Raw genomic sequence first — 15,330 nt, 5'->3', positions numbered from 1 at the left:
GTGAATGCAGTCTTTAATTTGTATTCTGAGATATTCAAAGTCAGGTAGTTCATAATCAGGAATCCTAGAGAGGCACTGCCAATTACCTATGGAGAGTCTCAGTCATCCAGGTCATGGTTGCCCAAAGGTGCCTTTTCAAGAGGCAAGTGATGTTTGCCTCTTGGTGTTTTGCTTCTTATCCAAGAAGCTTCTTTGACTCTAAAGAAGCTTCCTGGATAAGAAGCGAAACGTCTTCAAAGAAAAACCAGAATTTCCAGTTGCCTCTTGAAAAAGCACCTTTGAGACACTCCCAATTATATTAGACCAGTGTTTCTCAAACTTGGTCCCTTGAAGATGGGTGGATTTAACTCCCAGAATTTCCCAGAGAGCAAAGCTGCCTGAGGAATTGCAGGAGTTGAAGTTCACCCATCCTTCAAGGGGACAAGATTGAAAAACACTGCATTATACAATAGTGGTCTAAACCAGTAGACATGAAGTCTGACCAATGATTGGACAACCACTATTACCTTGCAACTTACATCTATTTGAAAGAAGGATTCAGACCTGCCCTAGTATTCCCTTGTCTCCAGTGGTGGGATTCAAAAAATTTTCTGTGGGCGTGGCTTGGTGGGCATGGCTTGGTAGGCGTGGCAGGGGAAGGATACTGTAAAATCCCCATTCCCTCCCCACTACTGGGAGAAGGATACTGTAAAATCCCCATTCCCTCCCAACCCCATTAACCTCCTTTCCAGTGCAGGGCAACCAAAGAAGACCCAGCCAATCATCTGGGACTCGGGAGGCAGAGAATAGATGGGGGTGGGGCCAGTCGGAGGTGGTATTTGCCGGTTCTCTGAACTACTCAAAATTTCTACCGGTTCTCCAGAACTGGCCAGAACCTGCTGAATACCACCTCTACTTATCTCCATTAGCAATAGTACCTACAGTGGTGTGTAACAAGTTTGTTTTTTTCAGCTGCCTGGAAGCCTCTGCTCATATGTTATTCAATTTCTTTTCAACTTTGAAATTTTCTTGGAAATTATTAAATTCATGTTCCTTTTTCTTATCTGGTTAAATGACTCTTGGTATGAATGATCTCTGGAGGAAGGGTTCATTTCAAGGTAGTTAATGGATATCTACACATTCGTTTACTTCTCTTTGAAGTTTAACAGCACCTTTTAATAGGGCCTGGAACAAGTTGAGCACCAATAGATAGAAATCCAGGCTTTTGTTTTTATTACCAAGTTTGTCTTCTTATGTAAGCATATTATTTCCTGTATCTCTGAAGCACTAGCACCTTTTTGTGTAGGTATTCATTAGAGCCATTCAGAGCAACACATATGCAGACCTTCACGTGGATTAAGGAAAACAGCATATCTCTTTGCCCTGTGTGGAAACACTCCAGAAGTATTAGAAGGGAAGTACTTCTTTATGTTAACCATCCTCTCCAAGAAAACACTGACAAGTGTGGGAGGAACTATTAAACTGAAGCTTATTAACAAAAAAAAAAAGTAATGTTGGCCTCTAGAGATAACGGCTTCCTGGAGGCTGAGCATTGCTTCTTCAAAATCCTTGGAGAAAAATGATTTTATTATCTGCCTGGAAGCCAAACCAGGAGCGGAAAATGGTTTCAATCAGAAGTACAGAGACTCGGTTTACTTAAATAATCTTTAATGGAGGATCATGCTTTTATTTCCAGAAGATTTCTAACAGCACAGACAAGCATAGAGTTTCATCAAAAGTACACAAAATAGCCAAGTGAGAGGATGATACATGTGATTGCTAAAGGAATACCAGTTTCAATTCTGACACCAAAGCAAAAAAACAAACATGATGGACCAATAGGCAGATTAATGGCAAGGAGAAAGGAAGAAAAGGAGAGATGAAGTTCAACTGATTATACATTTCTTCCTGGAACCATGTGTTGGACCAAACGCTAGATTAACAAGGCTGAACATGCTGGCTGAAACAAATGGAACAAGACAGCTCTGTTGCAAAACAGCTTGGGAGACAGCAATTGGGGAGGAGGTATGTGTGGAAGGAAGGGAAGGAAATTACCGAATTACCTTGCTGTGCCATTGAAGGTGAAACGCCAGCTAGATAGGCTTTAAAGAATGGCTCCTTTTTCCTGGATGTGTGACCCTCCGAATAATGACACAAACTATAACAAAATGCTTCTTCCCCAAATAACATAAAAAAAAGCAACCTATTTAGTCTTGGTGCACTTTGTGAATATCTTTAAGCAGGCAATTGTTATGACCTTTCGATTTTGGCCATAGCCATCTAGAACAGTTTTTATTTCCAACTGTACTGGAGCACAACTTCATGCAGCCACCCCGCTTGAGGATTATGGGAGCTTTAGTCCAACGTATTTGGAGAACGGCAAATTGAGGTAGTCAAGTTTAGAAGGAGGGCATCAGAAGCTTCCAGTTCACTCTAGAACAGGGGTGTCCAACCTTGGCAACTTTAAGACCTGTGGACTTCAACTCCCAGAATTCCTCAGCCAGCTTTGCTGGCTGAGGAATTCTGGGAGTTGAAGTCCACAAGTCTTAAAGTTGCCAAGGTTGGACACCCGTGCTCTAGAAGCATTCCTTGCTAGTTTAACAAACGTATTTCCCTTTGTATTGGATCTGCTTGCAATCACACATTATTGGCAGCAACTGGGAGCAAGAACTAGGGAAACGGACGTAACATTGAACCTGAAGATAGCGAGCACAGTCTGAAGTTGGTTTCCTACTTCAGGAGAGGCCCGCAAGAGATTTCCAAATTATGACTGATGACACAACAACCATTAATAAGATGACAATAGCCTACTAGTATTAAAACTAGCACATGAGAGTCAAAAGCTGTCAGAAAGGGGGGGGGGGAAGGGGGAAGAGAGAGAGGGTGGGGTCAAGTATAACAAGCAGTTTGCTGCAGTCTAACCAGTCCAAAAAAATTTCCATCTCCCAGGAGCTCCTGAATCAGACATGGCTGCCAGACACCTCCCAACATGAGGAACCCTCCCCAGAAAAACTGTAAATTTTAAAACAGCTGAAGGAAGCAACAGCCCCCAAATGGGGCAACACTGCCAGAGTGTATAACCTCTTGTCCCATGGATAATGATTCTGCTCTGACATCCCCCTCCTCCTGTAACTGCACCATTAAGTCCGTAGGGAACAAAATGCTATCATTCCTGAGCTAGTAGCAACTTTGGGAAAGTAGATTAGACCCAATAAATGGCTTAATGCAACTCCACGTATCTTCCTACACCAATTGCTGATGAGTGTCACTGATCCAATCAAGCCTTAGAAATCACTTAAAAAATTGTTTTAAAAACGACTGATCTCAGATGTCCTTCATCATCTCCATTTTGAACCTGTTATATAATTAATAACAACCATAATTTCTCCTAAACTCCTTCCATGCCAGGCAGGTATCTGGGCTCCAAGGCTTTCTTCCAGAAGCTTTTATTTTTTCAGTGCCAGAATCATCTTCAATCTCCTTGCTACATTGATAACTGCATCAAACTTCTTTTATAATACTTGATTTGTAGAGGGAGACCAAGAAGTTTCACAAAAGTTACAGAACAAATTAAAAACCCCAGTATTTGGCATGCTAACAATACCTCTATTATGTCAAGTCCACTTTGTCCCTGACAGTGCAGTCATTATTCACCTTTAAAGCATGGAGGGAATCATAGGTTAGTGTTTTCCCTGAGCAAAAAAAAAAAAAAAGACAAACATTATTGGGTTTTGAAAGGAAACGACAGGAAAAAAAAAATCTGTCCCTTGCCCCACTTCACATACTAGAGTATTTCTCAATGCTGACAACATTAAGCTGTCTAGATGTCATGACTTTCGAAGCGGTCATGCTGACGGGGAATTCTGGGAGTTAAAATCCAGACATCTTAAAGTTTGCCAAGGTTGAAAAACACCATACTAGAGCTTAACACTGAAAAATGGAGGCTCTTGCCTAGTGGGATTGACAACAGCGTTCTGCCCTGGTTGGCAAAAGGCAGGGCTGGTTCCAGCCTCTCAGAGATGCTTGACCAGCCAATGGGAACCCCCTGAAACAAAAGCGAGGTAGCTCAAGGCACCCCCAGAAGACTTTGGCCCTGGCAGATGTTGCCCAGGATATATGTAGACATGCTGGTGTTTCTTTTTGCCACTGGGCAAATGTATTCCTGGGTCAGCACTTCCAGAATTCATTCTGCACTGAACTGGCATTTATGTTCCTTTTCTACCTCTTTGGCCTTGACTCACAAACGATCTGACCAGCCTTTCCATTCCCACTCCGGATGCTTTCCTTGATTCCCGGGCCTGAACCCTGGGGACACTTCTAAGTATTCATCTTCCAGGAGGCTCCAGCCAATTACCAGATGGCAAAGAAATCGTGGAAACGTTTCCACGAGATACCGAAGGAAACACATACACACACACACAACAGGAAAGTAGAAAAGTCTGTGGGATGAGGGAGGTGGATGGTCAGGCTCTCTTTGCGCTCACATAACAGGCCCAGCAGGTCAAGCCAGCGTGGGACTGAAAGGGAGGCCGATTGTGAACAAGTCTCTTTCAGCAAGTATCCCGGATGGAGCTCATAGTCAGGGGATCTTCTTCCTGGATGGTCTCCAGCATCTCTGTCTGCACAGCCTGGGTGATGAGAGTCAGCTCCTGGGAAAGTGTCTCATAGCGATAGGCTACCCGGATATCTGGCACGTTGGTACGACGGATGTCATTGCCTTCGGGTCCCTCCTTCAGGTAGTTGGGTCCAAGCCAGTAGCTCTTCACCTGAGGGCACAAAGGGCAGAAATCAATCCAGGGTTAAGCCAAACGTTCTCCACCTGGACATTCAAAGACAAAAGCATTTATGATGGATACAGTATAATTCATAAGTCGCTCTGGGAGTGAAATGGGCAGTTTCTAGATTTAATACACAAACAAACAAATCCCTTTAAAAGCAAGAGCCAGCACCAACTATTACCCCCCTCTTCCTCTTTCTCACATGCAAACTAATACATTCACTCGTGGGTCTTAAATTCTCACTTTATGTTCACTTTAGTGCTTCTCTGGACTATTGCCCTGAGAAGAATTGCATAAATGGCTCGGTGGCATTCCCCACCCCCCAGAAAGGCTGAGCAGAGAACAAAATACCTGAGTAGAGGCACAATGGTACTACAATTGCAAAGATAAAAGTCTTGGGACCGGCATTTCTGCTTTTGGCTCATTTGGAGTGGTTAAAACTATCAGAGAAAAGGCCTTAAATATCCATCTTGTTCTTACTGCTGCACATTGATGTGCTACGTTTCACTGGGATTTTGATCAAGAGTTGAATGCTTCCTGGAATTTTACAAGATGTATCAAGGTGTAGTAGGTTTATCATGCCCTATTAATATAACTAATTCCCTGGCATCCACACACAAAAAGCAGGCTGCCCTAAGCTTAGAACAAACCAATGACTTGGGGATGTATAAACAGTCTTTGGCTGGTTGGGTGGATGGGGAATCCTACAGAAAAATTAGAATCAGTTTAATAAGGATTGAGCATAATAACTGAGAACATAATGGCAGATATTATGTACATGGGAGAACAGAAGGCCGAAGCAAAAAGGGCATGGCAGATACTGGCATTCTGAACTACCCCATTGCACTCTTTAAGACAAATTATTTTTGAACTTCATAATCAGGTGGGTGGCTACCTCACTGGTGAAAGGATCACATCTGCAGAGGTTTTTATATACCACCTCGCCAACACAAAATGGATTCATTTCCAGCCTAATTTCCCACAGCTGCCATGACCCTTTCAGAACAAAGGCTGCTCTTTTGCTGCAGGTGGAGTCAAGGGAAGGGAGGTGTTGGATATTGCTTTCCTCAACATTAGCCCTCAGCCATCTTATTCCCTTGAGTATAGACTTGGTTGAAGAGGAGGCTGCATGTAGGTGTCAAGTCTTCTTCACCAAACAGGCTGGTTGTTGTGATTCACCGGCAGCGGGTACGGGTGGCTGAGGTCTCAGAGAGCAAGGACTCAGATGGTGGGCCTGTGTGTGATGCAGGGATGGGGCCAGGATTATCAGACAGTGGGAGCTGCCTTTGGAGCTTGTGGAGTCTGGCAACAGTGATGCAGAGGACCCCGAGGAGCCCGTGCCCAGTGCATGTGCAGCAGCATGGGTGACTCAGGAGTAAGGCTGCAAGGTGATAGCCCCTCCTTTAAGGGATAAAAGCCAGCCCTCAGAAGTGGGATTCTTTGCAGGAAGCAAAGAAGTTCTTGCACTTCAAGTTATTGTGGAAGTTCGGTCTATCCTGGTTTATTTTTGGATTTTTCCTGGCAATTTAACTTGTGTTCTTGGCAGCCTTGCACAACCTTGACAGGGCTTGTTCTTATCTGGGACAATTAGTTTTAATAGCGTTTTACTGTGAATGAGCGGAATTCACAGAGACGCATGAAAAAGATTTTGCTTTTATCTCTGTTTTGCGTTTGTTTGATTTGAAGGAGGCTTGGGTCAGAACACTGGTTCAGATGAATAAGTCTCTGTAAATCCTTGAACTTCAGAGCATTATTTTGGGAGGCCATAGCCTGAAGCCAGTCCCTTTCAGAGAAGATTCTACATTACCTTGTGGGAGAAGCCACTCATGAGCACACTGTTCCGTGCAAGTTCACACATATCGCAGGAACTGAGCTTCCAAACCTGTGTGGCAATGCTGTACTCTTCCATCAAGGGTTCCTGGAAGGGATATTGTCAGTCAGACCCAGATACGTACAAACAGGACATTAGCAAGCAGCAAAATATGCTACAGGACTGGCTTCAGTGATGTTAGTACCTATCAAATTATTTATGCACAATGCAGACTGTATGCAGTAGGCAGCAACTAAGAAGCCCAAAGCTATAAGTTAGATTGGAAAGTGGAGAATTGTCACAGAAGAAAGCAGCCACCTCCACATCAGGACAAAAATCCAACATGAGTAAGGCATTTAGCAAGTTTACTTTTAATAAAAACCGAGCAGAAAGCATTTCCATTATTTTATCTCCGATAGATCAAGTGGAGAACAGTGTGTGCCTGGGATAAGTAAATGATATATAGATAGCCCTTGTTGTTAAGTGAGACATTGGTTAAGTGAGCTTGCCCCATTTTATGACCTTTCTTGCCACCGTTATTAAGCGAATCACTGCAGTTGATAAGTTGGTAACCCTGTTGCTAAGTGAACCTGTCTTCCCCATTGACTTTGCTTGTCAGAAGGCTGCAAAAGGGGATCAGATGACCTTGGGGCACAGCTACAGCCATAAATATGAACCAATTGCCAAGCATCTGAATTTTGACCACAGGATCATAGAGCTGATACAAAGGTCATATAAGAGTGAAAAATGGTCACAGATCACTTTTTCAGTGCTGTTGTAACTTTGAACTGTCACAAAATAAACTGTTGTAAGTCCAGGACTACTTGTAAACAGCTAAAGCAACATCTTATTCTTCTAAAATGAGATGGTGGTGTGTCTGTCCCAAGCTGCCACAAGTGTTTCTACAGGTTGAACTAAAGACAGCACATTGTTCTTTGTACTTTGGTTCTTGTGGCCAAACTTTGAGCCACTGGGTGGAGACATTTCAGTTACACTGGACAACAAAGATTTTGCTTCCTAACACTTTTGGTGCATCTCATAGATGTTTGGCAGCTAATCACAAAAATAACCTCTACTTTAACCTATCATGTATTGTTTTATTGAAATCTATTTTTACCCAATGGCAATACATACCCTTCTGATTTATACTGACTGTTTCCTAGTATGATTTGATTACTTATTGTACCCTATGACTGTTATTAAGTGTTGTAGCTGATGATTCTTGACTCTTGACGAATGTATCTTTTCTTTTATGTATACTGAGCGCATTTGCACCAAGACAAATTCCTTGTGTGTCCTATCACACTTGGCCAGTAAAGAATTCTATTGTATTCTATTGTATTCTATTCTATTCAGTACCTGGCTATGATGCACCCATGAAATAAACATACAAGAAAACATGGAACTGTTGTTGAAGCATATACAGTACACGAAGCACAACAGGAACCTCTGCAGCTTGGAATGAAGCATTAAGCAATGAACACATGATACAGGCAGAGGAATAACTTATACAGCCCTGTTTTATTTCCACACTATATCAGCTAAAAAGAAGGGTATATTTCCTCCTTTGTGCCATCTTTCATTCCTTTGGGTCATACCTGCTACACAACACTCACCTTAGTGAAATGGAACTGCAGGGGATCGTCTGTGGACAGGGAGACCATGAGGCCCCGAGACAGGTACTCAGGTAGCGGATTTCGATGGTAGCTTAAGAACAGGCTGTTATTGCTAAGTGGAGACATAGCAATGCCCACCTGAGCCAGGTAGTAGAGATACTGCAGCACCGGTGCCTGGGAAAAAACCTCAATGTTAAGGCATGGAGCAAGCAAACACTGAGCCCTGCCTAATGCTTATTTCTGCATAAACATATACGGGTTCCCCCTTCCTTCAGTCTACTTGGAAGTGTCATGAATGGAAACTCTTTCAAAAGACTGCAATAAAAGGCCCAATATATTATTGGGCCAGCATGCAGGCCCAATAATGATCTATTCACACTTTCTTTTTAGGAGCATGGTCGCTCACGTAGTTTGGTTGACACTGGGCTGACAAGCAGCGTTTGAAACCCAAAGGCTGCTGTGAGACAGGATGACTTCCCGTCACTTGCTCCAGCTCCTGCTGACTTAGCATTTTGAAAGCATGCATTCACAAGTAGACAGACAGGTACCACTTTGGTGAGCACATTAACCAGGACATGAAAAGAGCCCCCAACTGGGCATCCCCTGGAGAATGGTGATGTCACACTGGCCAACCCGGAAGCACCTTGGTGCTTCTACACAAGTGTGATGTGATTTTCTTTTTGCCTTCTGCCTAGGTCCCCACTGCGTGTATGCCACAACAGTAGCTTTTACCACAGCAACCAAAGGTATGTGGTGGTTTAAGCAGCAGCGTTGGCGTCTAAGCAACGTTTCTGCTTCATGAGATATACAAGTATGTCCATGTTTTTAGATATGGTATCAACTCATTTGCGTTCCCTCACCTTGCGGAGAAGGAGGCCGTGAGATATGTTCTCTGACAGCATGAAACCCGACACAAGATGGTGGATGGGTCCTGCCTCCCCGCAGTGGGGTCGCAGCACGAAGGTGTGGAAGCCCCGCTTCCTAAAAAAAGGAAAGCAAACGAATGGCGTTTTGGAAAAGGAGACGTCAAAATGCTGTTACGATGGAAAGAGGAACAGAAATTGCACCCAGCATACAGCACCAAAGCCATGAAGCTGAAACATAGACCACAAGATCTGAGCCTAATTCTGTATATTACTATTATTACCAGAAAGGTGAGAAAAGGGTATCCAAGGTCTTAAAAACCATTCTGGAGCAGACTCAAAAGGTGGGTGAGGGGCAGTGGTGCTATTCTACCAGTTCGGCCCCGTTCTAGCGTACCGGTAGTGCCGAAGATCAGCTGAGACTGAACCGGTTCTCTGTTGACAAGCTGCTGTTAGGCCCACTTGGGCCCACCTGCCTGGGTTCCCATACTGACCTCAATTCCCTGCTTTTGAAGCGCAGCTGCTTTGCATGGCACTGCAGATTGCTGCGCCTCAGCTGCTGACGCTACAGGGATTGCAGGTGGTGAGTAGGAAAGCCTCTGCATGTGCGCAAAGTGCGTGTTTGGCAGGCGTGTGCAAAGCGCGCCCACCAAGCCATGCCCACCGAAATGGTGGTAAACCTCTTTGAAACCCACCACTGGTGAGGGGGGAGATAAGAAGCAGACCACCTACCTACGCAGATGATTCAACACCACCATATTAGCATATGTGTAATAAAGGTAATATGAATATGGCGGGTTATCCTCTTCCATCCAATTGCCAGGTAAGGGACTGTCCAAGTTGAAGATATGGTGTTCTGGCTTGGACTCATCATCTACGCTATCAAAACCATCCACCTGCCCGTTCAGAGCCCAGAGAAGGAAAGAAAGAGAGACGACTTTGAAGCCTCTTGCATCTTCTTTCATGTTATGCAAATCAGCCAGAAGCCATGACAATTATTTTAGACTGATATATATATCAATTATTTTAGACTGATATATATACCAACCATTCTGCTATAAGCCACCTAAGTGGTCTTCAAGAATCACATATATAACATTTGTCCCTCACTGTCCCAAATGCACATAATACTATTAGCCATCCCTTTAACAAGTATTAGAAATTAGGGCTGCTTTTTCCAATATCCCTACTTACATGCTCCAAGAAGAGATGCAATTCTGGGTGGCTAGCAGGATTGATGGTAGCTTCAAAGAGAGGTAAGAAAATGTTCTCCAACATCTCCTGAAAGTTAGCCAACTGTTTCTTTGTTTTGTATACGTCACTGTTAAAAGTCAAGAAACAAAAAGTGATAGTACTCCATCACACATAAATCTCTTCATTCCTGACACTTGACAATAGTGTTCCTCAGACCTTGTTCTGAGCTGACTGAGGATTGTAATTAGCAGTCGCGTAGTGTCACACTGCACATACCCAGATCCTTGGAAGAAGAGGGGAATGGGTAGCATATTTCCAAGAAGACTAAACTAGTTCATTTTTTCCTCTTCTGTTGTCAATGTATTAAGTGATACCCAATTCCCTGTTCTCTGGATAGAAAAATCTCAAGCTGCCCAATGTCACCTTGTAGGGGAGATGGGCAGCATAAAAATTTAATTAATATTTTTTTTAAAATAAATATGTTGCCCAGTCAAATGAATTTTACTCTGAAAACTACAAACACTTCTTCCCACATCTCTGCCTTCCCTGGCATTAAAGTTACAAAAGAAATGACGAACAAATACCTAAGTGTGCCTTGATCGCACTTAAAATCAGCTGCTTTGTGGCAAGGCTTGCATAGCTTCTGGTAATGAGAGAGTCAGATCATTTAAGTCAGGGGTGTCCAACCTTGGCAACTTTAAGACTTGTGGACTTCAACTCCCAGAATTCCTCAGCCAGCAAAGCTGGCTGAGGAATTCTGGGAGTTGAAGTCCACAAGTCTTAAAGTTGCCAAGGTTGGACACCCTGATTTAAGTAATTCAACTGCTTCAGCATCCAATTCCCAACAGTCTTCACTGCAGATGTCATACAGCAGAGACGGTTGGGGGAAATAACCATTTTATACCGAAAGGTGTTTTTTTTTCTCCCAAAGTTATGCAAAGGTTTTGCTTCTCATCCAAAAAGCTTCTTCAGTCCTGAAGTGAAGAAGCTTCTTGGATGAGAAGCAATATGTTTTCAAAGAAAAAAAAAATCAAGAAAGCCTAATTGCCTTTGGGGGAAAAAGCACCTTTGGGACAACCATGAACTGGATGGCTGAGAAATTCCATAGATAACTATCTTACACAGGGATTTAAAAAGAGAGGATGTGTTTTGGGGAAGACATGCAAGTTTTTATGACCACTTATCAAATATTTTCAAAGTAGCTTTAGTCCTGGTGCTTCTGTTGAGATCGTGGGTAACAGATTTGCAACTGGCTCTTCCCCCATCCTCCCCTGATGTCACCACCGGAGGGGTGTTGTTTTTTCTGAATGGTAGACATAAATCTGTTGCAACCCTTTCTGGTTTAGATGTTTCATTACTCAACTAGATATTGTAGCTTCATCAGTGCAAGTCTTAGCACTTTAGCTCATAAGCTGATATCGTACTACGCTGAGCAGCTACGTCCAAAGGGTGGTTTCCCACTAACTGGGATTACAACTGCTGTGGAATTCAAAAGTAAGATCCAAGAGCCCTCTATATTTCTTATCAAGATAGCTGCTCTCCCTGACCATCAAAAAATACAGTGGAAAGCTACTTGTAGCATAAAGAGCCCTCTCTAAAGCAGTAGAATTTTTTTCCCCAAGGATGCCCAGATATATAATAAGGCACAGCGATTTCACTGATCCTAAACATGAATGCTCTGAAATTGGTTCCAGGATTGCAACCTGTAAGGCTTAACCTTATTCATACCTGTTCAAACAACATGGTTTTCAATAAGTCTTCTTTTTTTTAAAAAAAAAAAAAAGACAGTGGAAGGGCAACATTTATCTTTTTTAGTGTGTAATCTTGGTGCCAGAATTATATTAAAAAAATCAAGTTCCTGTATTCACTTTTTACGAGACCGAAGCAGCTGTTGAGTATTAATAATACAGCAGTTAATGTATGCAAAGCCCTTTGTGATTCTGCGAGTCTCTGCATGCTTTTGGAACTGCAAAACCAAGAGAGAGACACTCACAACAGCCGAGGCACCTGCACCAGCCAGCGAACATTGTTGGAATGCACTCGGTGGGTAACAGCCCACTTGGCTAACTTATCCCACTCATCCCGTGCTCGGCCGTAGATAGACAGTCGCAGTTCTGCATTCTGATATTTGCTCTCTTCTAGGTCAGACATTACTTCCTACCAGGAGACAATCAGTTTGTTAGTACTTTAAGAATAGGAACTCTTTCTACAAAAAAACCACACACGTGTTCTTAGATCCTGTCTTTTGTCTGAGAGGTCTGGGTGATTAAGACAGGGATCTCCCTTCATTTTCTTCCCGAACGACAATCCTATGAGCCAGGTTGCGTGACAAAGAGATCGGCTGAAATTCATTCAACGAACGATGTAGTTAAACAGAGAAACTGACCGCAGATTGCCTGATCCGCTTTTGTTATTTTAATCATAAGGTTTCTGAGGTTTATAAAACACACTAGGCTGCAGAACCTCCTTCAGGCATAATGCCAAGCCCAATATTAACTCATAGAGTAGGCTAGGCATACCTTAGTTTCCAACCACAATGACTGGGTAAGTATTGTAGCATGGCATGGTGTGACACAAGTATATTGGCCTCAATTTCTGATAGAGGGACAAATGTATAAACATTTAAGAGTGGGCCTTGTAATGTTCAGAAGTTGAGTTATGGCCACTACTTGCAGTAATCAAGAAATAACCTTTATACACCCACCATCCCTTTCCGCTCACCCCATGTGGCTTTATTACTTATTACTTCTATTACTTCTCCAAAACCAACCTGCTTGATTCCCGCAAGTTTCAAAGCTCCAAAAGATAGCTAAGTCTGCATAACTTGTTCAGCCACCCTGGGTTTAAGAAAGGCAGCTGCCAACTCGCAAGGTAGTCCAGATGTGAAGCACAACCAGATAATCCGACTTTATTATAAGGTTACATTAACGGAATCTTGCAAGTCTGAAAATCCATTTTCCTCCCACTGCCTTTGCAACCTAAGAAACTAGGGAGGGTCCCCTCTGAAGCATCTGCCATGCCCACATCCCTTCTGGAGGTTGTCTTCTGTCCCCTGGCCGTGGCAATTCCCTGTCTCTCAAGGACATTCCCACATACCATTACAGCAGCGCTCACCTTGATGATATGAGCGAAGTATTTTCCAGAGACTTGGTTGTCTGTTTTAATGAAAATCTCCCGCAGAACAGACTCTCCTATGGGGTTGTATTTGGCATTGAACTTGTCAAATCGATGAAAGGTGTTACGATCCTATTAATAGAGAGGATGCCAAGATGATAAGCCAGAATGCAACCGCACTGCCTTCTCCTCCTCGCTTAGCATTACCGATAAAGATATATTTCTTTAATCAAAATTCCCTCCATCATCCCCCTTTGATTGGAGAGCAGTGCCTCCCAAGATGAGAAGCCATTAGGTATTTCTTTAATGAGTACCTTCTTCTCTTTGGTAAATACTACCAAATTACTATTGGAGTTAATTGAGATCAGGTTTTCCATTGCTTATCATTGAGGCAACTTTAGAGCCGTGTTCCAATAGACCTGAAAAAGTCAGGAACTACCGCTCTGCACGTGAGACCGTTCTACTGGAAAGAATAAGGAGGTTTTGCCCAGCCTAGCGTCCAAAGTTATGATCGCTATTTAATCCAGTAGGAAAATCAGTTTCTAATTCTCTTTTTAAGCCGCCCTCTTTGATGAATGCATCTGACATACCGCATGGACATCGAGGGTGTCCACACTCAGATCGTATGCTGTGAGATTCATGGTCTCAAAGACCTCTTTAAGGGTTTGCTCCTTGCCCTTTTCCACATGAACGATTTCCTCCAGGTGTTTCTTCATAGCCCGTTTGATGAAGCGTAGCAGATGCTTCTGATTCATGCAGGACGAGGCATGGATGTGTGTGTCCACCTGATCAAAGGATTAGTCTGTAAGTATACAAGCTAGGAAGATGCCAGCTCAAATGTTATCTTAAGACATCAGTTCATTAGTTGACTTCAAGAAAAACTGCTACTCTCAGACTCAACTCTATTTTTTAGTCTGTAATGGCTTTCTTCCAAGATTGTTATACGTATCGACATAATTATCTGGAGTTTGCTTTTTAAAAAAGACAATCTCTATACACCAATCCAAAATGAGCCTAGGGGTACAAAACTCAGCATTTCTGTTGAAAGTATTCTGCTACCAATTTAAAAGCAGTAGGATCTGCTAGTGTTCTCTTATCAGTACAAAGAGGTAAAGGGCTGTACTGGTGAAGCTTTCTACAATCACTACTGAATTGTCTCGGTTCAACAATCTGTGGCACTGACATAGTCTGTAGCCCTAAGTACCAGCACATATTTTCAAATTATACCTTCCGAATATTGTAGAAGTCACGATGTGGCACCTTTTTCTGAGCTGCCAGCTCTTTCATCTCATTGAGGAGGACATGCATCTGGAACTTTGAACTTAAGTACTGAAGTCTTCTATAGCAAAAGGATTTTCTGTCCAAAGGTGAAAAGAAAACAATTTAAGGTTTGCACACTCTGATTAGAACATTTTCCATTTGAGATATAATTTCGTTATTATCCCAGAAGCTGTCTCCATACAATAAATTGATAAAGGAACAGTCTGCCTTTCCAGAAAATTTTACATGGGTAGGGAAGCTAGGTCCTTCTTTCCAGAAATAGAATATGGGAATTTCTAAAGATCCCATACAATCAAGGCTATGCCAAGTCAGCCTAATGCTGAGTCTACTGTAGCTGCAGTAGCTATTTTAAGTAGCTACGTGTCTACCTGTGCCTATGGAGATTTGCAGTCATCCAAGCCAGGGTTATCCCTCAAGTGCTTTTTCAAGAGGCAGAGCTGAAGAAGCTTCTTGGATGAGAATTGAAATGTCTTTGAAGAAAAAAACAGAAAGTGCAGTTGTCTGTTGAAAAAACACCTTTGGGACTACCGTCTATGTACAAAAATGCTAAGAAATTGAAAAGCAAAGTATCTGTGTTTGGCTCCTGGTATTTTAAGTTGTTTTGAAACATTCTCTGGAGGACACTTGTTCATTTTTTTAAAAGTCTAATAAAATTTCTTTCAACCTGAAGAATACATTTTGATTATTCCAGAAAA

The 15,330-nt window shown here is 42.7% G+C and overlaps 1 protein-coding gene across 7 annotated transcripts in view; it reads right to left on the bottom strand.

Annotated features, from left to right (window-relative positions):
• Positions 1-1,630: 1,630 nt before the first annotated feature.
• Positions 1,631-15,330, bottom strand: part of AMPD2 (adenosine monophosphate deaminase 2) — a 60,265-nt gene continuing 46,565 nt past the window's right edge. For all 7 annotated transcript variants that reach the window (XM_026707036.2, XM_087929703.1, XM_026707038.2 and 4 more), the window contains 10 exons: positions 14,582-14,711; positions 13,945-14,139; positions 13,355-13,486; positions 12,234-12,397; positions 10,241-10,367; positions 9,779-9,942; positions 9,044-9,164; positions 8,184-8,357; positions 6,565-6,675; positions 1,631-4,745 (listed from right to left, as the gene is read on the bottom strand). In XM_026707036.2, coding sequence (XP_026562821.1) covers positions 4,530-4,745; positions 6,565-6,675; positions 8,184-8,357; positions 9,044-9,164; positions 9,779-9,942; positions 10,241-10,367; positions 12,234-12,397; positions 13,355-13,486; positions 13,945-14,139; positions 14,582-14,711 — 1,534 coding nt within the window. In that variant the 3' untranslated portion in view covers positions 1,631-4,529. The remainder of the gene's footprint in view (positions 4,746-6,564; positions 6,676-8,183; positions 8,358-9,043; positions 9,165-9,778; positions 9,943-10,240; positions 10,368-12,233; positions 12,398-13,354; positions 13,487-13,944; positions 14,140-14,581; positions 14,712-15,330) is intronic.

The sequence above is a fragment of the Pseudonaja textilis genome, chromosome 3, assembly GCF_049901715.1.
Source record: "Pseudonaja textilis isolate UNSWEBS1 chromosome 3, rPseTex1.2, whole genome shotgun sequence".
Classification (NCBI taxonomy): domain Eukaryota; kingdom Metazoa; phylum Chordata; class Lepidosauria; order Squamata; family Elapidae; genus Pseudonaja; species Pseudonaja textilis.
Note: the sequence above shows the minus strand (reverse complement) of the source record. Positions and strands in the feature narration are given on the sequence as shown.